The sequence below is a fragment of the Anopheles marshallii genome, chromosome 3 (genome assembly GCF_943734725.1).
Source record: "Anopheles marshallii chromosome 3, idAnoMarsDA_429_01, whole genome shotgun sequence".
In the NCBI taxonomy this organism is placed as follows: domain Eukaryota; kingdom Metazoa; phylum Arthropoda; class Insecta; order Diptera; family Culicidae; genus Anopheles; species Anopheles marshallii.
In genome coordinates, this window is record NC_071327.1 from 38,694,052 (window position 1) to 38,720,719 (window position 26,668).

The 26,668-nt window shown below is 42.9% G+C and overlaps 5 protein-coding genes across 5 annotated transcripts; 1 reads left to right on the forward strand and 4 right to left on the reverse strand.

The window, feature by feature from the left end:
* Positions 1–1,864: 1,864 nt before the first annotated feature.
* LOC128712572 (modifier of mdg4-like) lies at positions 1,865–3,292 on the reverse strand. Its single transcript, XM_053807464.1, has one exon. The coding sequence runs from the start codon at positions 3,290–3,292 to the stop codon at positions 1,865–1,867; it is 1,428 nt and encodes a 475-aa protein (XP_053663439.1).
* Positions 3,293–3,654: 362 nt separating this feature from the next.
* Positions 3,655–4,378, forward strand: LOC128713654 (DNA-directed RNA polymerases I, II, and III subunit RPABC1). Its single transcript, XM_053808517.1, has 2 exons — positions 3,655–3,809; positions 3,892–4,378. The coding sequence occupies exons 1-2, from the start codon at positions 3,664–3,666 to the stop codon at positions 4,376–4,378; spliced, it is 633 nt and encodes a 210-aa protein (XP_053664492.1). The 5' UTR covers positions 3,655–3,663.
* Positions 4,379–4,555: 177 nt separating this feature from the next.
* Positions 4,556–5,578, reverse strand: LOC128715326 (60S ribosomal protein L12). Its single transcript, XM_053810208.1, has 4 exons — positions 5,456–5,578; positions 5,137–5,210; positions 4,865–5,045; positions 4,556–4,761 (listed from the first exon to the last, which is right to left on the reverse strand). Exons 1-4 carry the CDS (start codon positions 5,490–5,492, stop codon positions 4,556–4,558), a joined length of 498 nt encoding a protein of 165 aa, XP_053666183.1. The 5' UTR covers positions 5,493–5,578.
* Positions 5,579–6,047: 469 nt separating this feature from the next.
* LOC128711910 (mpv17-like protein) lies at positions 6,048–6,849 on the reverse strand. The gene is made up of 4 exons (XM_053806801.1): positions 6,732–6,849; positions 6,528–6,661; positions 6,282–6,413; positions 6,048–6,215 (listed from the first exon to the last, which is right to left on the reverse strand). Exons 1-4 carry the CDS (start codon positions 6,847–6,849, stop codon positions 6,048–6,050), a joined length of 552 nt encoding a protein of 183 aa, XP_053662776.1.
* Positions 6,850–15,780: 8,931 nt separating this feature from the next.
* Positions 15,781–26,076, reverse strand: LOC128710861 (uncharacterized). The gene is made up of 13 exons (XM_053805716.1): positions 25,959–26,076; positions 25,175–25,246; positions 24,907–25,007; positions 24,445–24,837; positions 23,524–23,699; positions 19,146–19,216; positions 18,728–18,961; positions 18,528–18,624; positions 18,286–18,413; positions 18,095–18,174; positions 17,745–18,011; positions 17,456–17,641; positions 15,781–15,882 (listed from the first exon to the last, which is right to left on the reverse strand). Exons 1-13 carry the CDS (start codon positions 26,074–26,076, stop codon positions 15,781–15,783), a joined length of 2,025 nt encoding a protein of 674 aa, XP_053661691.1.
* Between the last annotated feature and the right edge of the window lie 592 nt (positions 26,077–26,668).

Sequence of the window (26,668 nt, forward strand, 5' to 3'; positions counted from 1 at the left end):
ACTGCACGGCGAACACCTAAACAGCCAAATAAGTCAAACAGACAGGAATAAATAAATGATTGAAATAAATGCATACAAAAATTTAACCAGTTTTTCAAGACGGCTTATTTATCACCAAATCTGTATCTGTATTTACAGATCTGAGATTTGTAAAACTTGGTAAACTGCAGTGTGGTTTATGTGTGGTTACTTACTTATTTATCAGTAGCAGGAGTCTTCCAAACCTCACACTCTCGAGCATCGTAGTCTGCCAATCCTTAATCCCGGCCTTTCTGGTGCACGCATCAACGCCATCACTTCATCTCAATTTGGACCTACCACACCTCCTCTGTCCATACGGACGACCTAACAGTACTTCACGGCCTGGTGTCATTCTCATGACGTGATGCTAATATACTGTACGACAGTGAATTCGTGATACAGTTCGTCATTGTAGCGGCTCCTCCGTTGTGGTTTATCTACTAATATGAAATCCAGCGTAAAGTTGTTCCACAGATTCCAGATATCTAAAGCAAAGAGTACTCTAATTGCTGTGCGCCTCAATAGTAACTAATTCGCTGTACGTATTTCTCTATCCAGTCACCGTCGGTTCGGAAGATTCAATAAATATGTGTTTACCGTTTCCAGCTGCGAAGGCAACTACACTCGCAAACAATATTCAAAGTTCTATAAGTTGATATTGCAGATAATCCTAGTCGGTTGGTGGAGTGTAACATCAATTGTTCCTCAGGGAATCGAAACTGAACACTACATACAGGTCGCGATACCGAACTAAATCCACAAAAACCTCAGATATTGTAAGCATCTTTAACAGGTGTCTCGAGTTTAAGGATATCTGACGAGTAATTACAATAATGCGGCGACTGGACCTCGGAAAGGAACCTACACAACCATGTAGCTATGAGATCGATCAGTCAACTTTCAGCTATTGAATACCGCTTTTGTGATGTTTCTTTGAAGGTTTAAAATCGAAGGTCAAAATCGTTCACGGCGATTTCCATAGAGCATCACCCAAATTTGGAAGCTGAACGTGTTAAAGATGTGGTGCATGTGGTTGCTGTGGACTTTGTTCAAAACTGGCTAAGCCCGCGCTAGCTGCGATCGAAAAGAAGATGTTCAGAGGGAATGTTGGTCTCGTAAGGAGTTGCTACAATGACAAGCTATATTACGAACTCAATGTTGTATAGCGGATTAGACTCGTCAGGCTCTGGTGGACTGTTCATGTCACTAGAATAGCTCTGGACAGCCTAGTCCGTAAAGTGGTTTTCGATCGTCCATATGGACAGAGGAGGTATGGTAGGTCTAAATTAAGATATATTGATGTTGATGTCGATGTGACCGCCAGAAAGGCCGGGATTATGGATTGGCTGACAATCGTCAGTGTTCGACCGTGAGCGGTTTAGAGGACTCCTGTAGCAGGCCAAACTCACGGTTGTAGTGCCTAATAAGAAAGTAAGTCTTTCTTGTAAAGTAAGAAAGTAGTAGTAAACAATCTCCAACATGAACGAAACAATTTAAATAAACAAAGTTATTAACATACATTCATCCATCACATCTAAATTCAGTTTATTATACCTCGCTCATGTAGAATATTAACGAATATTCAAACGATTTTTTGTACTTTTTTCGCATAAACAAAACTACGCCATGTAGTTAATTTCCTATGGGGCTTTCCCAATAGGATACAACATGGAGTTAGTAGTTTAAAACGAAAGTTTTATGTTTAAATGCAGATAGATTCAACTATGAGACAATCCAAGAATCTGAACTAATAACTATGGTGGCATACATGTTTCAGATAAATATCTATCAGAAAGATGACAACGTCTTATATTCTGGGGGTTTATGGATATTCGCCGTTGCTTCATGGTTCATGCTTCAGCTTCATATGCCGCTTCAGATTGGCAGTGCGCGACAGGACCGCGCCGCAGATATTACATTTAGTGCGGCCACTATGAATGTGACTGTGCATGGTGAGTGATTTCCAGGTGACGAAGCTTTTGTCACACGAGTTACATTTGTACTGTTTCTTTTGTGTGTTTTCAGTGTCGTCCGTGGCCGTATGTGTGACCGCAGCCTTCTCCTCTTCATCCAGAAAAGTGTTATCCACACCAATATCGACGATCTGCATTTCGAAACCGGTCGATTGTTCCATGGGTTCCTCAGATTCCGACCGGTGTGTAATGTTTTCACACACCATTTCGAATTCGTCTGGTTGCGTGTATGCGCTACCGTCGCCGCAGGTCGCCACTAAACTTTCGCCAACATTGATGAACTCGGATATGTCTTGACTTTGTGCCGTCGTCGCGTTGTATATTTCCGAACGGTTGGTTGGTGTCTCTGGAATAGTTGGTGATGTCGTTTTTGTCGTTTCCGTTTCCTTGCTAGTTGCAACGTTTTGCTTGAGAATGCGCGCTGTTCTTAGCTGTCGTGGCGAGGGTAATACGCTATTAACTAGCTCTTGAAGTGACTGCTTGCTTTCATCTGGCTGGGAAGTTGAACCTTGGGCAATGATTAGTTCATCCACAGGTAATATAACTGGCTTCGATTCATTTGTTTGCCGATAGTGTTGTTTCCCACGTTTCGTTGGTGTTTGCAATGCGGCTGTCGAAGGATGTAGTACATTTGCAGTCGAGTTGGTTTGTTGTTGTGGCTGCACCTGTGGGATAATCGAGTTACCAAGATCGTTCGGAACGGTGAGATCGTTGGTTGGTTTTAGCACCACTTTGCTGATAAACTGTTGCGAGATGGTAGGCTGTACTTCCGTCTTTATCTGTGGCGAGAAGGTCGACTCGGGTGTCGCTAGCGCATAATAAACTTCATCCGTTGTGATCGTGGCACTGTTCATGTTTTGCGATTGCGTTTGAAGTATTTTCTGTGCCAGCATAGACCTTGGTAGATCCTGCGCAGTTGTGGATAGGTTCTGCTCATCGAAAAATGGTTCAGAAAGACCACGAACCGACAATATATTTGCCGTTTGTAGAAAGGATGGTAACGATTCCTGCAGCACGTGCACCTCTCCCTTGTACATGAATTCTATCAATGATTGCAGATCCGAATACTTGACGTTCTTAAATATGATGATGGGATGTTGGCTTGGATTTTCTTTGAAGACGTTCTTAAAGTAGCTGCTGCAAGCCGATAGCAGCATCTTATGGGCGCGTATTTTGCGGCCCTCACAATAAAGCGTTACATCTACGAGATCCTCTTCGTACCGAAGTGATTCGAATGCACCTGCAATGTATGATGAATAATCGTTCCATCGCAGCGATAGGGACTGGGAGTTGGCCATTTTCAGAAGTATTTCCAATCCGGAAGTAGCTACACTTTTAAAGCTCACTATTCGGGAGGGGGAATATTGGGGACAACTTGCTAAACGCAAAACTTTTGTTGCTGCTTTGCGTAAACAAAATTCCACGGAAAACGAAACAATGACAGCCTGTCGTCCGAGGCGAAACAATTACCACAGTTGAAGTATTTCGTCACTCTGCTGTCAATTGGTTGGTTGCTTTTGTATAGCTGTCATTTTTCGTGAAATGGCACAGCCTCTTGTTTCCTCATGTTTCGACAAGGCATTTTGTTTAGGTGCAGGCTCAAGAGCGCGTGCATTGTTGATTAGTTGTGTTGTAGAGCAGGGAACAATTATCGAACTATCGAAAAACGATGGATGACGATGCTGAAACGTACAAGCTGTGGCGCATTCGTAAAACGGTAATGCAGCTAAGCCACGATCGAGGCTACTTGGTGACTCAGGATGAACTGGACCAAACGCTAGAGCAATTCAAGGAACAATTTGGAGACAAACCCAGGTTGGTAGCACAACGCTGCGTGGTTATATATGTTTACTTTCCCATATCATCACTTGATGACGACATCTTATGCTATTTGCAGCGAAAAACGACCTGCACGGTCCGATCTTATTGTACTGGTAGCGCATAACGATGATCCAACCGATCAAATGTTTGTGTTTTTCCCGGACGAACCCAAGATTGGCATTAAGACGATCAAAACGTATTGTACCCGCATGCAGGAGGAAAACATTCACCGTGCTATTGTCGTTGTGCAAGCTGGTATGACTCCGTCGGCAAAGCAATCGCTCGTTGATATGGCACCGAAATACATTCTCGAGCAGTTCCTCGAGTCCGAGCTGCTGATCAACATAACCGAGCACGAGCTAGTCCCGGAACACGTTGTAATGACACCAGAAGAGAAACAAGAGCTACTTGCACGTTATAAACTGAAGGAAAACATGCTGATGAGGATACAGGCGGGCGATCCGGTTGCACGATATTTCGGACTAAAGCGTGGCCAGGTTGTAAAAATTATTCGTCCGTCGGAAACGGCCGGTCGCTACATCTCCTATCGCTTGGTGTGTTGAAGCCGAGCAGTGATTGGTCTAATAAATCGGAATGGTATTTCGAGAATTTGCAACCCGCTTTGTTTGTTTGTTGTTACATATTAATGTTTTATTTAACACGTTCGCCGAAAGATAAAGCATCGTACGTCGCGACTGTAGACACGATGCGCATATTTAACGACGACGGACAGGGCAGGCTTATTCCGAAGGGACCTCGATAGCACCGCTCGTAATGTCATCGATCACGTCGTGCGGAGAACGTCCATCGATTGTGCAGCCCACGCTCTGTGCCGTTCCTAGCACTTCCTTGCACGTTCCAGACAGCTCCCGGGCCATCGATCGGGGTCGCATGACGCGAGCGATGCTGATCACTTCGTCGAAGGTGATGTTACCATTGTGTTTAACTGTTGCACAGAGGATAAATAAACAAAAAACCACATCAGCATTGATACCGATTTCTCAGTCTGTCAATGCGCCAGTGTTCGTACACTATCCCGGGATACATACTGTTCTTCACCTTCTTGCGGTCCCGTGGCGGTTCCTTCAGGGCTTTCACAATGAGAGATGCAGCCGATGGTACTACCGAAATGGCAGCCTGTCGATTTTGAATCGTCAGGCAAACGGTGATCTTCAGACCCTTCCAGTCGCCGGTTGCCTTGGCAATATCATCACCAATCTTCTTCGGAGACTGCAAGCATTTAAACACAGAGAATATCAATGTTAGTGTCATAGCAGCATGACTGCATGATATTCATACAAGAGCCTTCACATCTACTTACCAGACCCAGCGGACCAATCTTGGGGGCGAGGGACGAAGTAGCACCTACTTCTCCACCAACGCAACGGAGGTAGACTGTAAACAGATGTAGCAACAGAAAGAAACACAATTAACAGCGTGCTTGCGGACTGCAAATCGCTTCCCTTCACGAGCTCGCAACAGCTCACAACCGGGAATATACAACAATTTTCACATATAGAAGCTGCTGATACGTGGTATTGCACCGCACTAGGGTATACACACAGTGCCTCCTGAAGACTTCTTTACAATCCTGCCTTGCAGTCAATATTTCCCATTGAATAATATTTCACAACACGTACCGTGCTTAATCTCGTTCGGATCAAACTTCGGCGGCATTTTGGAAGGTGTAGAAACGCGACGAAATCAAAATTATTGAACACTCCAAAAAGTGTGTTCACGCACGGATCGTAAAGATGCCGGAAAGAGAGAGTGTAGGGGACAGAAACACTGACAGCTTGTGCATTGTCAAAACGAGCGCTGACAGCTACTGCTTCACTTCCGGTACGTTCACGTCATGATGTTAACCCTTGATAGTTCAACGGGTTGCGCTAGTTTTGCAATGTCACACATAGATGGCAGTAAATGCACACCCATCGTATGGATATGTTGTACCGGTGATTTGTAATCACTCAACAGCGCAATAATAATTAATCATAAATCTTATTTGTTCTTATCATTCTACTTGGGTTTTATTGCATCATACTATGCAAAATTGTGGTGGGAAATGTGAACGCTACGAACAAATACGAACTACGAATACTACGAACAAATTGAAAGACGCTAAAAATTAACAAATTTTTACAGGTCTTTTCGAAGATCTCTACATATAAGAAATATCTTTAGGGACGTTGCTATCGCTATGTATATCGCTATGTTTAACGTACTTAAAATTTATTTTACAAATATGCCAGCCTCTAGCTCTTTTTGTTCTTTTTGCTTCATGTAAGCTAAAAATATGGTCCACAGTAGACTGCACATGCTGACGAAGGGCACGCGATTTTTTTCCGGCACTACCGAAAAGTTGAATGTTTGTATGAATGGCCAGATACATAATGCAACCTACGAGAAAGGATAAGATATATCATTTTAAATAGTGTTTAATAGCACCTTATGCAGCTAACTAACCTTGTACGTTGGAAACAGCTTCACGCGTACTTCGTTCAGTGATTCTTCGACCGTTTTTGCCTCCAGTAGGCTCATGCTGAAGTAGAACGCCGTCATCGCCATCGGTGTGTAGCTTATTTGCTCAGTTAAAGCCTATAAGATAAGTGTGAATAGTCAGATAATAGAAATGGAATTGAATTCATGCAACGCAAGATCGCACGATGATGGTCAGTGTACGCGAGCACCACTGCGGGGAAAGCTACTGACCTTGGCAATGGCCGATTTTAGATTTTGCCTTGGCCACATGATGGAAGCCACCCGTATCCAACAGTACAGCGATGGTGCAACAATGAATCCACCGTAAAAGAAGAATCGCCAACACTTTTTCCAATCGATCTCACCTGCGGCATTTCAGGGACAAGTTCAAGAATTAGGGATCTATCGTTTTCACTATTCAATACGATCACTTACTTAACTTTTTACCAGACAGCTTTTGCTGAATAAAGCATCCCGTTGGCCATAGTAAACTGTACGTGATCATGCCCCGAGCGACAGGATAACGTTTAATCCACTGCGCAAATGCCGACATTTGAGTTCGGTTTGTTTTGTTGAAGAAATACGCGCGAAAGGGAGGGTAATATTTTCTCAAAATTATGGCGGCAGCTTATAACAAACCCGAATTCACTCTATTAAGCGTAGAGATGGGGGTATCAACTATAATTTCACCAACAAGCACTACGCACGGTTCATCGCATTCGCTCGTTTCCGCGCCAGAAAGTCGACACGACCGTTGTGTGCACTACGGTGACTGTCCAAACCGTACACCGTGAACTTAAACATTGCAAACGATCTTTTTGGCAATGGGACGATCATGCGAGATACTACCATTTCTCAATGGTGAAACCGTGCACACGACGACAACGCCAATTACCATCCCAACCGGAAAGACTCACTCGTTTTCTTTGCCAACGTTGTGCAAATTTGAAGGATACAATAGTATTCGGATATGATTGCTACGATAGCTACCAGCGTAGCAAAGGTAGTTGTGATTTGTTTTGAATGATTTTGATGACGTAGATGAATGCCCCGTGGAGATAAAAATAAACGTGATACCAGCGACGAACTCGTGTGACCGTACGCGTGGGGTTCTTTTCTATTTGCTCATGAATCGCATGCCGTCCACCAGCACTCGTCTCAGCTGTTTTTCATTTTGTAGTAAAACTGTTGCACAGAGGCGAACAAATTTAGTATCTGTGCGTGTGTTATTGACGTGACGTGTGAGATGATGTCATTCGAGTGGTGGGTTCGACAGAGTATCTGGCGGTAGACTAGACCATTGCCGATGGTTGGTTGATGATCACGTGTGCGCTCACAATGTAGCTGCGTGTGTGCTCACAAACACGTGCAATAAGATCAAAACCAATCCAAGCAGCAGGTAGCCGCTGTAAAATAAATAGTCAACAATACTTACAATATCAAAGATAGAGTTTTGTACATGCAGTCGGAACAGTACGGATTTCACGGAGCCCTGGGGCAAGTGGACGGATTCTCCTGTTTGTTATTCAACATAGCCCTGGTAGGTGTCATGCAAAGCGCGGCCCATGACATCCCAGGTATGATTTCGATCTATCCATAAAGATTGTGTAGTAGTAGCACTTCATTGGGTAATTCGTATCGTGTCCTGAGATTTCGTTCTTGTATTGAACCGGTTCAAACCAGTGGTGTTAAGATGGCAGGCAAAGCAGACATGACCTTTAAGTCTGTGAAGGTTGGGTAAGATGAGATGCGTTACTCGCATCTTCCTGAGCAGACATAATTGTGATTGTGAAGAGACTGATATGTCTCAGCTTACGATAAGTTGTATAGTTCGACGTGGTGACTAAACTTCGCGTTGAAGTTAAGCCTCATCCGGTTCGAGGGTATCTTTTGCTACAGGTGTTGGAGTATTGTATATATACGTGCTATATGATAACCACTACTAGGTTTAGTTTAGGTTCCCTCGTTTCAGTAGAATAGAATAAGAATATCTGTGGCGGAGTGTGCTATGAGGATTGGAATGAGGGTGAATGCGACAAATGTTGAGATACAATTCCCTTGACCCTTTCACTTAGGAAACCCTGTAGTTTCATATTGTCATTGTCAGTTTGGCATCCTTGTTTTTGGCGGCATAAGAAGCCATCTTATTAATAATGTAAGTCGTTATTGGCCGAAGGATGCCAATAAACATCAAGAGATACTCCTCGGAAGTCGTGTCAACTTTATTTCCTTAATTTCATTAACAGAGACAAAGTACCTGCTTACCGGAGGCTCTAGTATGGTCGTCATGTGGTTCGCGCAGAGTATTGATTAACCGCGACGATGTCGAGATAGTACAGGAGTTTTATTATCTTAGTACGATCGTAACCTCGGTTAACAACTTAAAGAACGAAATTCGGAGACACATTGTTATGAAGAATCATGCTTATTATACGCGTTGCAAACTCCTACGGCCTGAAGTCTATACCAAGTCACAAAATACACCATATACCGTACCCTGATACGCTCGATAGTCTTCTATGGCAACCAATCCTGAACAATGCTGGCTAAGAATTCCAATGTTTTCGCCATTTTCGGACTATTTCGGTAGGTATTTGTGAGCAGGACGTGTGGAAAGTGATAGTGAATCACGAGATGGCTAAGCTGTTAAGCGGAGATAACGAAGTTTAACAGGTACAATGGTTGAGGATGCCTGACTCATACCTCTCTCAAGAGGGTGCTCGTCAGCGAACAGTTCGGCACAAGGTGTTAAGGAGCATTGCGAACTCGTTGACTGGATTCAGTGAAGTCAAACTCGACGGTGAAGCCAGACTAGACAAAACAAAATCTCGTGGAAATTGGTGGAGAACCGCAGCTTTGGGCGAATTTCCTGGAGACCGGATTAGTGACTGAGAGTGGGCCAAGAAGAAGAACATTCAATATCAACACACACACACATAGTACAATCACTGATGTAAGCAGTTTTATCATTTAAGTGGGTTTTTATTATTTTCAACAAGTTTAAAGCAGTAATAGGATGTCATAATTGGTATTCTAAAACTTTTTCGTTCAACTTAGAAAACTCGGATTTAAGAAGAAACTTCCTATATCTGGAATTTATATATGCATAGGTATATATGCGATTGTATACATATACACTTTTTTGTTTTTTTTTTTGATAAATATCCTAGCTTGACTCTGGTTTACAATCGTCAGGATTCATTCGTTTCTTTATCGATACTATGGATACCGAACTTAGTCACTAGCGATCCATTTCCCTCATTCGTTCCGATCTACAGTTCGCACTACAATAGTTTAATGGCTGTGTTTTTTGTTTCATTTTTTTCTTGTTTTACTTGATCGAAGTCATGCATAAAAAGGAATATCTGTTGAAATTCAAGGGCTTAGAGAAGGCTATGGAGTGTACGTGTGTGTCACTGTGTGTGTGCGTGTGTGTTTGAGCGAATCAAGTAGTAGTTACATAACGATCCAGAGGAATGGATTACGTAACGCTCCGTAACGCTCAATTGCACGTGGTTGGTTGCCAATATTCAAACATTTGTATCGTTGGTCGGATGAAAATGTAGCATGGTTTGAAATTTCTATTTTTCCACGGCATTCTTATTTTGTACACAAACACACACGCGCGCATACACACATACATACACATAAGCACTTATTTGTCGTGCTAAGCCGCTTAGATGCAAAGGAGAAGGAAAAGCAAAAAGGAAACATATCAAAACTAGTGTGTGGAGAAGATAGGAGCAACTCCCCGGAAAAAGATGTTACAAATAGTCTGCTTTTATTCGTTGAAGTTTTGTTAGAAATCTACTAACGAGTTAGGTGTCTTTTTTTTGTTTGTTTCTTGGTTTGTATTGCTTCTCCCCGCATTTCCTTGGTTGTGTTTTGTTGTTTCTTGGTGTGCAATAATTAGTAAATGTTATATTACGATGTACAAGCAAGTTTTGTAGTGTTCTTTTTGTTTCTTTATCACAATTTTTAAGTGTTGTTTATTAGTACGCACTGTTGCGAAGATTTAAACCCTCTTATACATGAGAAGAAAAATTTGAAATGGTATGTAACTAGCGGTTCTTTGAGTGTTTTTTTTTTGCTTTGCTGGTTTTGCTTTTTATGTCGTCCAGCATTGTTCGTGTAATAAGTATGGATTTTTAAAAATTTGCATTGGCGTTAGCTAGTCAAAACATTATTCGTTATTCCACACCTGCTGGCTGCAGGATCTTGGTGGATGCAGCCTGGCCATCCTACTAATCCGTGAGACAAGCACGGGACCAATGAGAAGCTTCCCATAATTCTTTGTTGTGTTATTTTGCACATTATTTGTATAGATAATCTCGCTACCATCTATGTTAACAACCGGGTTTGGCTGTGTGAAAATATTTAATAATTTGTTTTATAAGATGTAATTTATAAGATGTAACGTGTTTTTGAAAAATCACTAATATCGACAGGCTCATAGTAGATGTGCTCAAAGCAAAACTGATAAAATATGCTATCTAAAGAAAGCTAGCTATTTAGCGACTCCGTCGTAACAATGTTGTTGTTTTTTTATTTGTTTTATGTTTAACAGAACTTTAGTAGCTAGTATATAGATGATTTCGTCGACTAACAGGCCCCTTTATGAACCCGCCCACTTTACATTATAGGAAGGCTTGCAAAATAGTAAACAATTGTCCGCCTTGTTAGCTGTCCTAGTATGCAGTAATGCTGTGGATCTGTCCCTTGTGTGCATGTTTGTTGTTGTTGTTGTTGTTGTTGTTGTTTACCTCTCTTGCTATATTGTTCCGTTTGCGTACTACACCGTGTTTTCATCTTAACCGTGTTCGAACACTTCGAATTGCTACGATTGGTGTCGTTAGTTTTGTTTTTACTTAGTTTTTGCTACTAATCGCTAATGTGTGTGTGTGTTTTTTTTAATTTGTGGTTTGGGCTTTGCTTTTGCGTTTGCTTTTGCTTGATCACGTGCCATAACTGCAAACCGCCTGGCCAAAACCCTTACAAACTACTACGCATGCGGCTGCGGATCGCGTAACGCCCCTTTTTGCTTTACAGGTGCCTGTACTTAGTTTAGGGTTTACTAAATCGGTTACTTTATCTACTTGCGTGTTGCGTTTGCCTATCGATGGTTTTACCCCCTCGTTCTATTGGTGAGTAAGTGTGCTGTGCTGCATGCTTTTGCATGTTCCATTTTCCAAATGAATTTACCAAAAGTAGTAGAATCATTTCCTAGTAGAGCAAGATTCATTTTTCTTATTGTTTGTCGTTCATATCGTGACCCCAAGCCGCCTTAGTAAGTGCCCTAAGGTGGTGCCGGGTGTGTATATGATGCAGTGTTCGTGTACTGTATTACGCCGCTTCCTGTCCTCGACGGTTTGGTGGAACTTTTGTACAGTCCCCACAAGGGAGACCCCCGTTCCGTTCACATCCATTATAGAATTCATCATGGTTCCGCTTTTGGGTTGTTGGTTTTGATTTATAATTATTCTAAAAGATGCACTTTTGGCAGAGCTGAAGATAGTAAAATTATTGTTTGTTTGCTTTAATGTATTTTTTTTCGTTTGCTTCTTCATTCTTTTGTTATAAGATGTATACACTATTTATTAAATATATTATTCTCGAGTTTTGTTCTGGCTGCCGAAATGCGTTTCGCAACGACTTTGCTGCTCCCGTCCCAGTTGTCACGGAAGTGGACAGCGGGAGTTATTAGGAGGGCGAATGTGGGGATGGTTATTCATTTAAACTTAGTTAAATCTACATTGCTATTAGAATGATATTGCAAAAAACTGTTACCCCACTCCGGTTCTCCGGGCTTCCATCAAATCCCTATAGCGCATTTCCCAGCGTATGAGATAGTACGTTTAGCTGCATTTATATGTAGTTTAATACGGTGCATCAATGCTGCGTTCATCGCTTACGAGGCGGCCAGCTTCAAATTTATGCGCATATTTCTCTACCTGTTCGATTTAGTTGTGGGTGCTTGCTTAGTACTATGTTGTTTTTTTTTGTTGGTTTTGTTTCGCTTTTGTTTAATTTATATTGTACTGAAATACTTTTCCTTCACTTCCTTTTCCGCTCCCTAAACGGTTAGGTAAACTGTTCTTGGTGCATACGCTATAAACAGTGAGGCCAACTCCTAGCTACATATTAGCGAGCATTAAGAGCTACGGCTTGATCAGGATGGAATATTCGTTCAACTTTCTGTTAGTTGCTATGCTGGCGACGGATGCATTTCCACTGTTTTGATTTCCCTTGGCGCAAGAATTGGCCGTGGTGTGTGTGTGTGTGTGTTTCACGTCATGTTTCATGTTTCACGTCACACCGAACTGCATAAAATACATTGTTTTGTAACGTTAATGTTCTTGATTTCGCCGATCGTTTCACTTATACGCTACGTGGCTCGTTTACAAAAAAAAAAAAAAAAAACGCACTTTTCACTGCAAATAGCGTTGCCGATATTGATCTGCGCTTAATGCTGCCTTTACCTGAAGCGTCGTACTCGTATGACTTTATAAGCAATAAAGCACCAATTGTTGGGCTACCGTTTGTCGTGCCGTAGAACAATCCCTCTTGTTGCCTTACAATCCCAATCATAGTTCAACAGGCTGTTGACTCGCACAGCACGATGACTCGCTGTTCCACCAGAAAGGAAGAAATAAGTAATTCTAACGCACTAGGCCTCTTCCCTCCGGCCCCCGTAACTCCATTAATCTGCCACCTCGGCCGCATCCTCTTAACACTACTTTGTATCTATCTAACTAATCGATATTACGGCTCATTTAGCTTGATGCTTGTAAAAATCACTTTAGGCTGCATTGCTCGGCTATTCTGAGATTGGCAAAAAACGGTTTCCGTTTCGTTCGCTCGCTACATTTGATTTTGCGTTTCTATCAGCTTGTATCACCACCGTCACTTAGCCGTATATAGGTATGCTTGCTTATCAGCTTATTTAACATTTCTTTGGGATTCCCTTGAATTCGGTTTCTGTAGGTATCGGTCGGATAGAAATATAAACGTTTAACTTTACATGAGCACGATTTTGTCCACCAATGCACGCTCGCACGCTTCGGTCATACCCGGGGTGAGCAATTGGTTTTTAATAGCATTTTGTTGTGTGTGTGTGTGTGTGTGGGTGTGTAAGTTTTCCCGGTCGCATTTTCCGATTTGCTCGTACATGAAGATGCTGATTGTGGTTAAACTAGTTTCTCGAAACTTATCGAAAGTGTTTGCAGAACAATCAGACCGATTAGAAACAACGAATAAACAAATCTGCCGATCCGCACCCGTGCTAACCTTAACAGAACCAACCGCAAACCATTAAAAGCCTTCACTTTACAAATTGTTTAAAACCTAACTAATGATGATATGCTGCACCTTTTTATAGATTGCTTTCGATAGTACGCTAGTGGCAAAAGACAGGGGCACAGAACAGCGGAGGCGACCTTTAAATTGTACATGGTGAGGTGTGTGTTTATGTTAACGTTCTGCTGGTATTTTTTTTGTGTGTTCACAGTGTGATTGTTGTTTTGTGTAACTATATATTTGCTTAAACTTTCGCTTTCTCCAAATTTAATTTGGTTAGCCCTTGGTAATAAAGGCTTTTACCGAGAGTTGTTGTTGAATGTTGGTAATGTTCGGTGCATGAAGTATTTTTGGGCTTTACCATCTTGTGTCCATTGTTTTTTGTATGTTGTTGTTGTTTTCCGCTTATATGTTTTGTTGTTTTTTTTATCAATCACGAGCCTTTCGTAGCAGATTGGGAAGCAACTTATTATAACGATACGAGTATAAGTATATAAGATAGTAAGTGATTTGTTGAAACATTGTTGTTTTCCCCCCTTCTACTGGTATAGGCTTTCTTAGAAATAGAATCGGTTTATATGCTATATACTCTCGCCTCATACTTTGAATTAAATAATCGCGTTTCATTTCCGTTGCTACTAGCTATTGTTATCTGCTTCGATACAAGTGTGTGCTTTCTGCGTATGTTGCCCGCACAGCAAGCTTATCATACGACTGCGATATTCTCCAAAACCTGGTGTAGTCCCGCTTGTCAGCCCCTGTAAGTCAACGCAACGAACAGCGTTCGTCCTGACGAGAGACAACGCTCGTGTGTCATTCTGTGTGAGTGAGATTATTACATTATAAGAATTTTAACATCATAAGTATAGACGTTAACAACTGTGTGTTTGTTTCAATTGCATATGTCGCCTTGTTCCCATAACTCGGACAATGTTTACCTTAGCAATAAACAAAGCGCCTCATAAACACTAGAGTTAGTCTGCAATTTCTCTGCATCGCGTTTTTGCTCCATTGCTACTACCAGTTGCCACTTTCGCGACGGAACCAAACAACTGTGCTGCTGTATACCTGTACCAGTATCTGGTTCCGCGAACTACAGTGCGAATTTCGATTGCTTTGAGTATTGAGCCAGTCATCATGCAGGAGCCCTTCAACGTAGGTTCTCTTGACGCAAATCGCAAAGCGTCCACACTTAACTGTCGGTCACATTAACGCAGGGCGCAAGGAGCACACTGTCTCTTCGTTCACTGAACAGCTTGCGGCTTAACAACATGCGAAACCCGTGCTGCTGTGGCTGATGGTGTGCCACCAGGGCATTGCAAGCGCGTGATGGTGTGGCCTCCTTACAATCTCCGGCCGACACCGTTGCCGGTTTGGCCGGTGCGATGCCGTTTGTGGTGCCCTTGCCGCGCAGAAAGTTAAACAACGATTTGCAGTTGTTGTCCAGAGATTTGAAGCTGCATGATATCTTATACCTAACCTTCTTCTCACCTAGTAACGTGTTGTCAATTGACTTTAAGCAATCTACCAATTGGTGCGGGTGCTGCTTTTCCTCCCCGTGCACGCTGGTACTGGTGCTAATGGTACTGCTTGTCGACTGCATTGTACCGGTAGCGGTGGAGGAATTGTTATTAAATTTGCTATCTACTCCAGCCTGATCATAAAACAAACTCTCCAAACTGACGCTCAGCGACTCCAGGCTGAGCAGACTTGGTTTCAACACGCTTCGGTCGTACCGTTGCTTCCAATGTTTTGGATGTCTTACAAGCTGCTTTTGCATTCGCTGCTGTTGATGATTACGCTGCTGACGCTGCTGATACTGTGGATGCTGCTGATGCTGTGACTGCTGCGACTGCAGTGCAGGATAGTGCAGTTGGTGCTGGTGACGCGTTTGCTGCTGCCATGGTGGCATGTTATGTTGATGCTGCTGTTGCTGCTGCTGCTGTGATGATGGTGTATGGCAGCAGTCTTGAAGCGTTAGTGCTGAGCTACGTTCCGTAACACTAGTGACGACGTTTACAAATTGGTTACTGGTTACTAAATTCTCGTTTTGTCACTGAATTTCGCAGAAGCTAATCTTTTGCGATTCTTTCTGCTCCTCACCCATGCTGATGTCTTCCTCTTTAGGCGATTCTGCCCCACACGGAACTCCGCTTTCGCTAGGAGGCCCCGGGGGGCAGGCTGATTGTCACCGAAGGGCAAGCGTAGATATCGGCGGTGGACGCACTGGTTTGTTTTCAAGGATGCGTTCTATTTCCAGCATCACACCGGTCGATAGCCGTGGCAGTAACTGCAAATATGACCAAAATTCTCTCGTTAGAAGTGGAATCTAGTGTTCATATTTTAATTTCTGTTAATCTGTTAATCTGTTATCTGTTAATCTGTTGTTTCTGTTAATTAATGTTAGGTTAAACTATTGAATGATTCTTTTACAGCAGGCTAACCTTTTTTTATAAACAGGCGAAACATAGAGATTTGTCATACGAGTTCCCTGTTATCTAGGAATAAACTCTGTGGTTGACATTCTGGTGATATGGTGGTGTGTACTCTATTGTGTACAAACAGGATTTTGGTATTACATAATTTATAAACCTTGAAATCAGTTAAATTGCCAACACCACACGCAAGTAAACATGTTTGATAACGTGAAGCACTTCATGTCCATTGAATCTAACGAATCTGACATTTATAATAACCACCTCAAATTAGACAAGACAAGAGCGTTTAAGCGAACTCGAATTTCAGACCCTCGATAGTAGGATGAGGATGCATAGCAAAATGCCCTCAACGTATTCATGGGAAATCGGAGCACCTGACCAAATAGTAAAGAAGAACCTTAAACTTAACTACCAGAACTAGATGGACAATGCTGTTCAAAAATGTTAGTTCACGCTGGTGCGATCCCGGCATTGTCTTACAGGTAAGAACTCAAGAGTAGTAGCGCAGGTTCTTGTAAAAATTGTATCTCCGATTAAGCGCGATGTCGTGGCCATGAGACTTACATGACACTGGAAGGCAACGTAATACAGAATGTCAGTCACCGAGAGACCATTGGAGAAAAAGGTCTGACTAAAGATTCTGTATCGAAAACTATATCTCCAAATGTACAATATCCAGGACGTCCCTTCCAATGCCTATCAGATGGCATTGATAGATCTGATGTGATGGTTACATCGATACAAATTTTTGGGCGGATCTCAATTTGCACACAGGCATTTCACGAAGAAAACACAGATGCGGGCGATCCTCAGTACATCGATACTTTAGAGTTGTAGGTTCAATGTCTTATACATCAACAATGAATCGGCTTAGATTAGTAAAAATATGTCCTCACCTTCCAAGCGCCACAGGCGTTTAGAGGGCTTCGTTAAAATGTTAAAATGCCAATTAATCAGGTGCGGAGTCATTATTACAAGTCGCATCTTCAGGGCGATTGTCTGCTGGCCGAGTGGTATGCGATTGGTATTGATAACAGTTACACAAAACAAGGGCCATCTAGTCCAGGTACTTCATAACTGTTTAGACAATTGCTTCAACATTCGGGGGACGGCGGGGATTACTTTGGCTCCAATCTTCAAATAATCTTTAGGTTCTGCTGCACTTTTATAGTGATGTATACTATCGCGACGTTCTCTGATGTGGTGGCCAGGCATTGAATGATAACGTTGTATAATTGTTGTCAACGCAACATAGTGCTGGGTTTGAGCTGGCCTCTAAATAGCAAGGTATGAAACTCGTATGAAAAATCGGTGAATTTTGTATGTTTTTTTGGAATGCATACGTTATCTGAATTACTGGTTAACTGTCTTATATGGCATCACATATTGTCCCTGAAATGTGCATCAGTCCTTACGGTAGCTTACCTGTAGCGCTTGCAGACTTTGATGAAGCTGTTCCGGAGAGGTAGCACCGAGCAGCAAACATTGGACCGGTTCATGCTTGAGCGACCACGCAATCGACAGCTGTACCGCATTGCAGCCCAACTTTTCCGCAAGATTGCTAATGTCACGCGCTTTGTCGTACAGCCGGCGCGCTTCGTCCTGCGGATCCTTACGCAAATGCAACATAACCGCCAGATGGACGGAAAAATAGAAAGAAAAGAACACAGATATGTACGCTACAGTGCGGTCTGGCCGTAGATCGAACACTTACTTCTTTGTTTACTTCATCCTCGATCCAGGAGTAGCTTTGGCTTTTGCTTTTCAGCGATCCCTTCGGTATCCAGAGCTTCTCGCCGTTCTGTGCATCGCCCAAGCACATGGACAGTGGTCCCCAGGCCATGAATCCGACACCGATTTTGTTGTACATCTCAGGCAGGTAAAGCTCCGCCTTCTCCCGGCAGAACATGTGGTATTCCGACTGTTCCACGATCGGTGTCACACAGTTGAACTGGCGACAGTTTGTGTAGGCTTCCATGATCTACGCAAACAAAATCGTAGGTATCAATGTGAGATGTTAGATGGGTTTTGTAACTTTGGCGGGAATCGATTATTAGACAATACCTCCACGGGCGACCAGCGCGCTGTTCCCCAGTACATCGACCATCCTTGCGATATGACGTAATTCATTGCTCGCACAATCTCTGGTGTGTGTGTGTGTGTGTTAGTAGATCATACGAGCAATTAGTTGTGGATACATTTTTCACCTTTACGATACCTTCCACCATCGTGATAAGCATACGTCAAATACTAACCTTCCATCGGACACATAGAGTCCGCCTTGTGCACCAGTATGACGTCGATGTATGGCAGCTGCAACCTTTGCAGGCTCGCTTGGACACTTTCGATGATGTGTTTTCTCGATAATCCTCGCTCTTCGGATCTGGGCGGAAGATTAAAACCGTGGTAAAAATATTAAAAATAGATCTCCATGCACGCACTCATCTGCGAAATGGTGCACCACCACACCACCACCCAGAACGGCTGCGGCTCTTACTTTGTGCTCCAATAAATTTTTGTTGTTATGACGAAGCTGGTCCGTTTCCATCCTGCCTTTTGAATAATCTTGCCCAGCTCTATTTCCGCACGTGTACCTGTAATATTGCGAAGGTTACGAACACGACAGGGCATATGGTTTTAGCGAGATCATTTCCTGGCACGGGGAATTTATCCACATTAAACGCACAAAACACCTACCTGAATGCGCTTCGGAAAGGTCGAACAAATTGATTCCACTATCAACGGCCAGGCGCAGGATGGCTTCCGCCTGTTCCTCGGATACGCCCGGCGAGAAAATGGGCCAGGTGCCGAGACCCACATTAGAGACGCGCAGGCCACTTTTGCCGAGATTTTTGTACCGCAAACCGGGCGTAGTGGTTGCATTGCTGCGTATCTGTATGGCCGGATTGGACCCCAAACTGGTGGAACGACCTGCGACGGTGTGTGAATAGTAGAGGATAAAATTTGCGTGAATTATGTTTATTTTTATCAATCAACCTGTTTGTATCAAATCTATTGATGGAATAACCATATGACAGGTTTTGGCTAACGGACGCAGTTATTACATGATCTTTGACGCTGGTAATAGTTCTATTTTGCATTTGCTAAAACTTACCGAAATCAAGCTGAGCAGTCGTGCCACTAAATTCCTCCATGCAATCGAGTGAAGCTATGGGAGCACGGCACCTGGTAATGAAGGCGTAATCAATTGAGGACGGATGGGGAGTTACGTAGCATCGGAACCACAGGAACAAAGGGATTTGGAGGGTCGATAAAGAGAGGTTTGAGGGTATGGGGGGGAGGGGGGACGGAAGGTAAAAGAAGTTAATTAATTACTGTTGCTCTAATAATTAAGTGCGGTACGTAACCGGCTAAGATCATATTAAGGGCGTGAAATGGATGGATATAGACCAGAGGTCAGTTTAATTACTTTCGATTTTTGTTTTCGTTTCTGGGGTAGTTTGTTCCGAACCCCGGTAGTGGCGAGAAAAACCTAACATAACGAGCAGAAATTGGTTTCGAGTATTGCAATTAAAAGTGTGAACGTGCCCTGCTAGTTTGCGCTAGTACTTTCGGAGGGGCTTCGGAAGCTGATTGCTTCCCAGCATCTTTGATTGACCCTTTTTTTTCATTGCTTGCGACCAGCGCGGTTAAGCAATAGAGCACTAAAAAAGCATACAATTTCGATCCGGCATATAGGTAAACGCGTGCTTCGGGAGAGCTACATTCGGTTCATCGCCAGCAAACCAAAATCAGCCGCTAGCAAGCAGCTAATATTAACCATACCCGATGCTACCCGTACTCTAACGGCCACGGCTTAGCATATCTAATTATAAACGGAAGGTAACGTAAATGATGAAAATTCCCTCACCCATGACCCAACATTTTTGTCAACTTTGATTTCTGTTGAGTACGAATATCACCCATTTTTTTTATTTCGCGGTTCCACCAAACCGATTGCTCAAGCAGAGGGAGCATAGGAAAATAATGTCCAATTCAACTCAAATGCAGTTAGGTATTTTCGGCTGCTCTATTAGTAGAAAATATATCCTTTTTTCCTGATACTCTGTCAACCGCTAATGCACGCACACATAGCATTAAACTGCACACGTTGTCCACAAACACGCTCCCACTGCAACCTTCACCCAACCACCTCCCCCCCCTTCCCAGGCCAAGCTATAATCACCACTGCCACCACTGGCATAACCCTTGTTTGTTGGAAGTTGTACCTGTAGATTGTGACCGGATTTGAATCCTCACTAATATTGTCATTGTTAACGTTATTGTCGTTATTAGTTTTTGAAGCAACATTACATAACACGATCGACATACCGGAAATGTCCTTTTTTTCCTACAATATTCCTTTTTTCCACCAAACTTCACTCTTATCGTCGAGGCTAGGCGATTCAAGGTACAGAGATGATTGGAACTGTGACCATCTGATGGATCGCCGACGACGGTGATGGTGGTGTTTGGTGCTGGCGGCGACAACGGCGCAGATGAAGGGCAGGTCGAGGGTAGCCGTCGGGGAAGATGATTTAGTGCGATTCTACTAGCAGCGGCAGCAATGACGACAGTTTTAACCAGTACCGTGTCTGCATCGAACACACGTCCGGACGCAAAATTCACCAAATTAACACAAACATTCACAAACGCACGCACCAGCACCTGTGCTTCGAGTATCCGCGGAGTTTTGCGGGTGGAAAAACGCGAACCCGGGCAACACGCACACACACACACACACTCCACCTGCAGATTTGTCTCGTCTCTGCGAGCTGGATCCGCATGCAAAAAGGCACACCACTGCAGGGACCAAGGAGTCACAGAAAGTGTCGCATACGAGTAAAACTGCACTACTTTTCGGAAGCGCGACGGAAGAACCTTTTCGCCCGAGAAAAGTTCCCAGATCGCATGCTTGCCGCGGCTGCTGGCGGCCTTTTGGGGCAAGAGTGACAAACTTAGTATGCTCTGCGTGTACTAAAGCACCCCGCGAAACAAGGCGACAAAAGGGTGGTGCGAGAAAGAGAGAAAGATAGAGAGATAGAGAGAAACAGAGAGAGAGAGAGAGAGAGAGAGAGAGAGAGGGCTAGAGGAAAGAGACGGCAATCAACGAGAGGATTATCAATGGACGTCTCCATTAATAATCCTCTCGTTGGTTGCCATCTCTAATGTGAAACTGAAAACATCGGTAATGTAGGACAAGGAAGAAAGTGAGAGAGAGATCGTATAGATCACGACAATCAAGAAAAGGAGACACGATTAGGAAAGGGACGGTAAATCCGATGCAAATATAGTAGCATTGCGACGAGAGCAAGATGGAACGATCGTTAACAGTACGGTAACTTTGAAAGTTACAAATGAAGAGACAACGAACGGTAATGAAACTGAGGCGAGCAAGTCAGATAGAATAAGTACGAATATATGAAAGAGGTTCACTGAGGAAGAGTGGTAGAGAGAGAGAGTACGCGAGGGAGAGAGATAAAGAAGAGAGAGAGAGATTGGGGAATGCAAAAAAACGGTTGAAATGGGAAAATCAAGGATAATGAGAGATAGCTTAAAACGTGTACTCTGGGCTTTGTAATTTTTATCTTGCGGTTCTTTTTGAGATGTGGTCATTTTGTTCGCTTTTGTTGCCCAAATGGCTTTTGTTTTTGAGCTAGCATCTGCACCTCAAAAGCACTGATCTACATCCTTTTTCCTCAGCAATGTGCTCCTGTTACTATGTTTTTCACTGTGTGTTCACGATTTCTTCCCACTCCCCAACTCCCCCTCCCCCCCCCCCCCCACACACACACACATGTTCGCATGCAGTTATTATTATTTTTCCTTTTTTGGCCAGTTCTCCCCAAACATTAGAAAAACCGCACAATCACCATCCGTTTTGAAGGACACTGTGAGTTTGAAATTGATTTTTCAACACCAACGTCACGGCTGTCCCCCAGAAACTGGCTATTTCAGGGCGCTCCTATATGGAACAGAGGCAAAACGCACGCCGTTAGTACACACCAGCACCGCATCGATTTCCGTTGCAGGTCCGCGGACGGCTATGAATAACTTAAGGATAATTATGCTTATGTAACAACAAAGGATATCCTGCCACGGTGTGCTGCGGTGCCTTTAACGCGAACGAATTGGAAATGGATCGAGCAAACAAAATCATTTGCTCCCCGCGTTGGCTACCCATTCGGCTACGTCGTCGTTGCCGTTGTCGTCGTTGTACGCCAGCACCACCACTCTACTTTTTCTATTCTGCCTCACGTTTTCTTCTATAGGAAACGTGTTACCACTTCCGACTGGTTTTTATCCTCACGTTATGCTAACGACGGATCAGTATCAATTAAGTAATTGAACATATATGCACAGTTACACGCACACATACACACACTTGTACACGGACACGTTCGAATAATTGACTCGCTAGACACCAAACCGGAACGAAATAAATAATAATTTACACTTTTACATAATACTCCATTAGTAGACGGAAGCTAAACACGACGTTGCGGCAATACGAACGGTTGCGAACGCATTGAATTTTCTTGTCCCATAATGTTTATTTCATTGCGTTCTCCACTGACACAGTGCGGTGTCTCACTGCTATAATCTCTGCATCGAGCTGGAACACGTACACCGTATCGCGAGAGAGAAAGAGAGAGAGAGAGAGAGAGAGAAAGAGGAAGAGAGAGAAAGCGAGCGAGAGTTTTCCTTTTTCCATTTCATTTCCAACGCTATCGCTGTCCTTTTCGATGCTTTTCTCTCCTGGGGTGGTAGGAAAAACAAGTCGGAGAGTAACTTCCTTTGTACACACGCACACTTCAATGAGCATTGCACAAAACTCTGGACGGAAATGCAGCTTAACTGTATGCGAGCTTTCAGCGAATTGTGGAAAACAAATCTGTCAAGTGATTTCCAAAAGTCCCCAAATTTTACCACATGCAGTCGAATTCGATTCGTTCTGTAGAAATCCAAAAACGTTGACATAAAGGAAACAGTTCCTGACATAGGAATAAACCTCCTCACAAAGCACAATCGCTCTAGTAGCAAATTTTCCGAAGCTAAAAGCCGGTAAGAATTGTATTCCAAAGCAACGTTGGAAGGGTATTGAACATTTTAAATCCAGTGTCGAGTGAAAAGAACTCAAATACCTAAAACAGCCAGACTCTATGAACCGGAGCCGTGGTTCTGAATTTATGTTGTGTAGATTCGTAAATCTTTGCCACTTCATTCATCTTTGAAGTTCCAACAAATTTATAAAGTTTCCGGAATCTTCCAATAGGTTGAAATGAAATTCAAGAATTTCTAAAGTTTCCGGAATCTCTCAAGATGATGGTAAGCACCATCTCTGAACCTCACCAATGGTTTGAGCGCAACCAATTGATCTCATTGGTTTTAACTTAAAATTAACTTCTGGATTATTCTACATTGAAACCCTTGGTTGGCCCATTGAACGTTAAACTAAATTAAACAATTGCTATAGTATAAAGGTAACATACATCATCTTATGGCAGGCATCCGATTGTGACTGAGAGTATATTGTCGAAATTTCGCTTTCCGTTGAATCCTGGCGACCTTTGGGAAAGTCTTGCAGTTGCGATGTCTCTGGAACTCCCTTTTCTGACGGTGGTTTATTCGTAGTTGCCCCGGCCAGGACCGAATTACGTTGCTCTTCCTGCAATACAGAAGCACAGAACCGAGTGGTAGAACATAATTCGTTAAATTTTTCTAACTTATGCTTATAATTGCTTGATGTAACATTCAAATTTAGTGCAACCATCAAAATGTTAAATCACGTCCATTACATGCATTACCACTATCGCACGTAGTCGTGCTCGTGTTGAGCATTTAAGGGTCGAAAAATAATTGATTTTTTTGCTTCGTTTCGCATTCCATTCGGATTGCTACTTCGGGCTGTACAGTTTCACTCGAACGCGGACAGATCAATATCGATTAGCCATACCGTGCTGACACGTATAATCGCTTTTAAAGGCCTCCCGTTCCGCTTCGACACTCGTCTCTAGAGAAAGCCAACCCGGTACAAATCGACCGTCTGCATAATTGAGAGATTTGGCATAACGCCAATAATTTTGCAAAACGATAACGGCTGGTACGAAAGGAAAGTTTTGCTTCAGAGCGAAACACAACACGAGGAGCCTCACGTGTTTGACTTTTTCAACGAAAGACAAAGAAGGCAAAAATAGTTGATTTTTCAAAGTTTTTTTGCACAACAGCGCTGGGACATTTGACATTCATCACAACGAGCTGGGAACTTTCCGTCGACGTGCCGTACAGAGCTGCACAAAGTCCCAAAATGGATGTGCATCTAGCTTGCCAACAGGTGTGTGTGTCAAACCTGTTGGTGCACTTGTACGAGCGCTGACCGGATATGCAAAAATGAGCATCGTATCATAATTTACCTCCTTCGGTGTCACTGGCGCCGTACTGTTTTGCAACGTTTCCATCAGCGTTAGGTTCGTGCTAGCGAATGGCGTGTCTTCGAGCAGCGGTGTTTTCACACCGGCTAGTATGGGGGATTTTTCCTCGGCTATAGTGGTCGGTGGCGTACGGCCCGGTGTCGTCGTAATGCTGCTCTCCGCGTAGAATGGTTCCGTTTGGCGGAAACCCCTGTCGCCCGAACTGTTCGACGATGGTGGTGGTGGCGATGTGGCACCGACGGGACCACCTGTAGTAGCAGCGGCCAATGCTGCCGCTTGTCGTTCCGAACCTAGCTGTGCCTGCCGTTCCCTTTCTTGGGCTCTACGTTGATTCAACAGTTCGTTGTCGAGCTGCCTTATTTCCCGTGCCTCTCGCTGTAGGTGAGAACGAATGGCAAATAGATGTTGAAAGCACTATGTGAGGCACCTGTTGGGTGTACGTACCTTGCAGTTGGCGGCGTCGAGCTTCTGTTGCTTGTGGTGCTGCTCCCGATCAGAGGACTCATTTTTCTGCCGTTCCTTTGCCTTTTCTTCATCGGCTTGCCCTATTTGCAGTAAAGGAAATGGAATGATACAGTCATGGTGTAGCCACACTAATTTGCCAATACTAAAGTCGTTAATTAGCCCTACCAGAATACCGGGCACAAATGTTTGTTTTAATTTAATTAAGTGTATGGATAATTTTTAAGAGCTTATTTGGGGTTAAACTTACTTGAAGAACTCCCACCAGACGCCCCTGGCGGCGGAAACGAGAACCAAAACTGATGAGCCAGTTTGATATTCACTACAACAAGAGAATACAATTGTTATGCTATCTGCCGTATTTTATGTAGAGCTAGTCGAGTCGGAATGAACATCGTTCGCATCGAATCTTCGTCACGTCACTACTTTAGAAACTACGCACTACACGAAAATTTTGGTAACAGTTCTACGCCAGTCAACCCAACTGGTATTGGCATATTTGTCTAAAGTTTTTTTTTTCTTGTTGCCACAGATGGAAGCAATGCAAAACTTTCCAAGAGTGGTTTTGTTTTTCACGCTGTATTAAAACTACTCTATTGAAAACACACGATTTGGTGACACTAGCAACTGGTGACATAGGCTAAGCAAAAAGTTTTCGTGGCAATGGATGCACTTTACTTTTGGGCAGAATTATTATCAAAGAAATTATGATGAAAGCAAAGAAATTAGGATGAAAGAAAAAGAGCGAGTAGAAAAGAGGAAGAGAGAGAGAGAGAGAGCAGGATAAAGAGAGAAGGAGAGGAGGAAATAACACATAGACCCCTATCTCAACCAACCCAAGTTAAAGATCGACGAGAAAACTTTACGACACTAAACCACGTACGGTGGGAACACTGATCAATCTGGGTTTGGCCTGTAACATGAATCGCAACAATCAGCTCAGTAACGAAACACAACCGATGTCAACTAATTTAGTTTTGATGCTCGCGCAAAGCAACAGTTTATCCTTGGGTGTGTTTTTTTTTGTTACTTACATAACTTTGTTTCTGGCCAAAATAAACGACTGAAATTTTCTAACAATCCCGAACCACCGACCGACCACCGGAATGTCTCTTGTGACCTGAGTTTACCGAGGAAATGGCTGGCGCGCATGCGCCACAAAACCGTTACTTTATAAATATAGCTATCATCAAGCTATCAATTGAATTTGGAAGTATGACCAATGTTGTGGTCATACCGGTGACATGTAATTATTGCAATTTGTGTAGACATTTTTTTATTAATGAAAAATATGAATCTGATGAAAATGGAAAACAATAAAAGTTTTGCTGCAATTATTGCAATGTAAAAAAAACAAAATTTAGGTTAGATTTCTAATATCATTGTTTTTTTCTTTAATCAAAACAGGAATGAGGTGTTATTAAAATTTGGGACATGTTAATTTATTTATTAAGTTTTTAATTTTGTTAAAATAGTTTATTTATGGTTGATGTTGCACAATGAATAACAATTTCCGGTCTTTGTGTGATCTGAAAAAAATCTTGTTAACCATTGTTCTCTGTCCTTATTTAGTGAAGTTCTTTTTTTTTCTTCCAATAGTTACTGGTCTACTGTTTAAAGAAGCGTTCGAACTCGCTAAAGCTATTACGAATGTGAAAACTGGCATTTTAATATCTTTCATAGCTCCATAGGTGCTAACAATTAAGAAATTTGATTGTTCATTTTCACGTTACGTACTAGGCGT

Excerpts from the sequence above, each read along its gene's own strand:
- LOC128710861 (XM_053805716.1), bottom strand. The coding sequence starts at position 26,076 with ATGCGCGCCAGCCATTTCCTCGGTAAACTCAGGTCACAAGAGACATTC. Across the intron at positions 25,247-25,958 it reads TTGGCCAGAAACAAAGTTAT|TGAATATCAAACTGGCTCAT; the intron begins GTAAGTAACAAA and ends CTCTTGTTGTAG. Across the intron at positions 15,883-17,455 it reads AAAGTCTGCAAGCGCTACAG|TTACTGCCACGGCTATCGAC; the intron begins GTAAGCTACCGT and ends TCATATTTGCAG.
- LOC128711910 (XM_053806801.1), bottom strand. The coding sequence starts at position 6,849 with ATGTCGGCATTTGCGCAGTGGATTAAACGTTATCCTGTCGCTCGGGGC. Across the intron at positions 6,662-6,731 it reads GCTGTCTGGTAAAAAGTTAA|GTGAGATCGATTGGAAAAAG; the intron begins GTAAGTGATCGT and ends GAAATGCCGCAG. Across the intron at positions 6,216-6,281 it reads AGCTGTTTCCAACGTACAAG|GTTGCATTATGTATCTGGCC; the intron begins GTTAGTTAGCTG and ends CCTTTCTCGTAG.
- LOC128712572 (XM_053807464.1), bottom strand. The coding sequence starts at position 3,292 with ATGGCCAACTCCCAGTCCCTATCGCTGCGATGGAACGATTATTCATCA.
- LOC128715326 (XM_053810208.1), bottom strand. The coding sequence starts at position 5,492 with ATGCCGCCGAAGTTTGATCCGAACGAGATTAAGCACG. Across the intron at positions 5,211-5,455 it reads TCCGAACGAGATTAAGCACG|TCTACCTCCGTTGCGTTGGT; the intron begins GTACGTGTTGTG and ends ATCTGTTTACAG. Across the intron at positions 4,762-4,864 it reads CCGCAAGAAGGTGAAGAACA|TTAAACACAATGGTAACATC; the intron begins GTATGTATCCCG and ends TCTGTGCAACAG.
- LOC128713654 (XM_053808517.1), top strand. The coding sequence starts at position 3,664 with ATGGATGACGATGCTGAAACGTACAAGCTGTGGCGCATTCGTAAAACG. Across the intron at positions 3,810-3,891 it reads CAATTTGGAGACAAACCCAG|CGAAAAACGACCTGCACGGT; the intron begins GTTGGTAGCACA and ends TGCTATTTGCAG.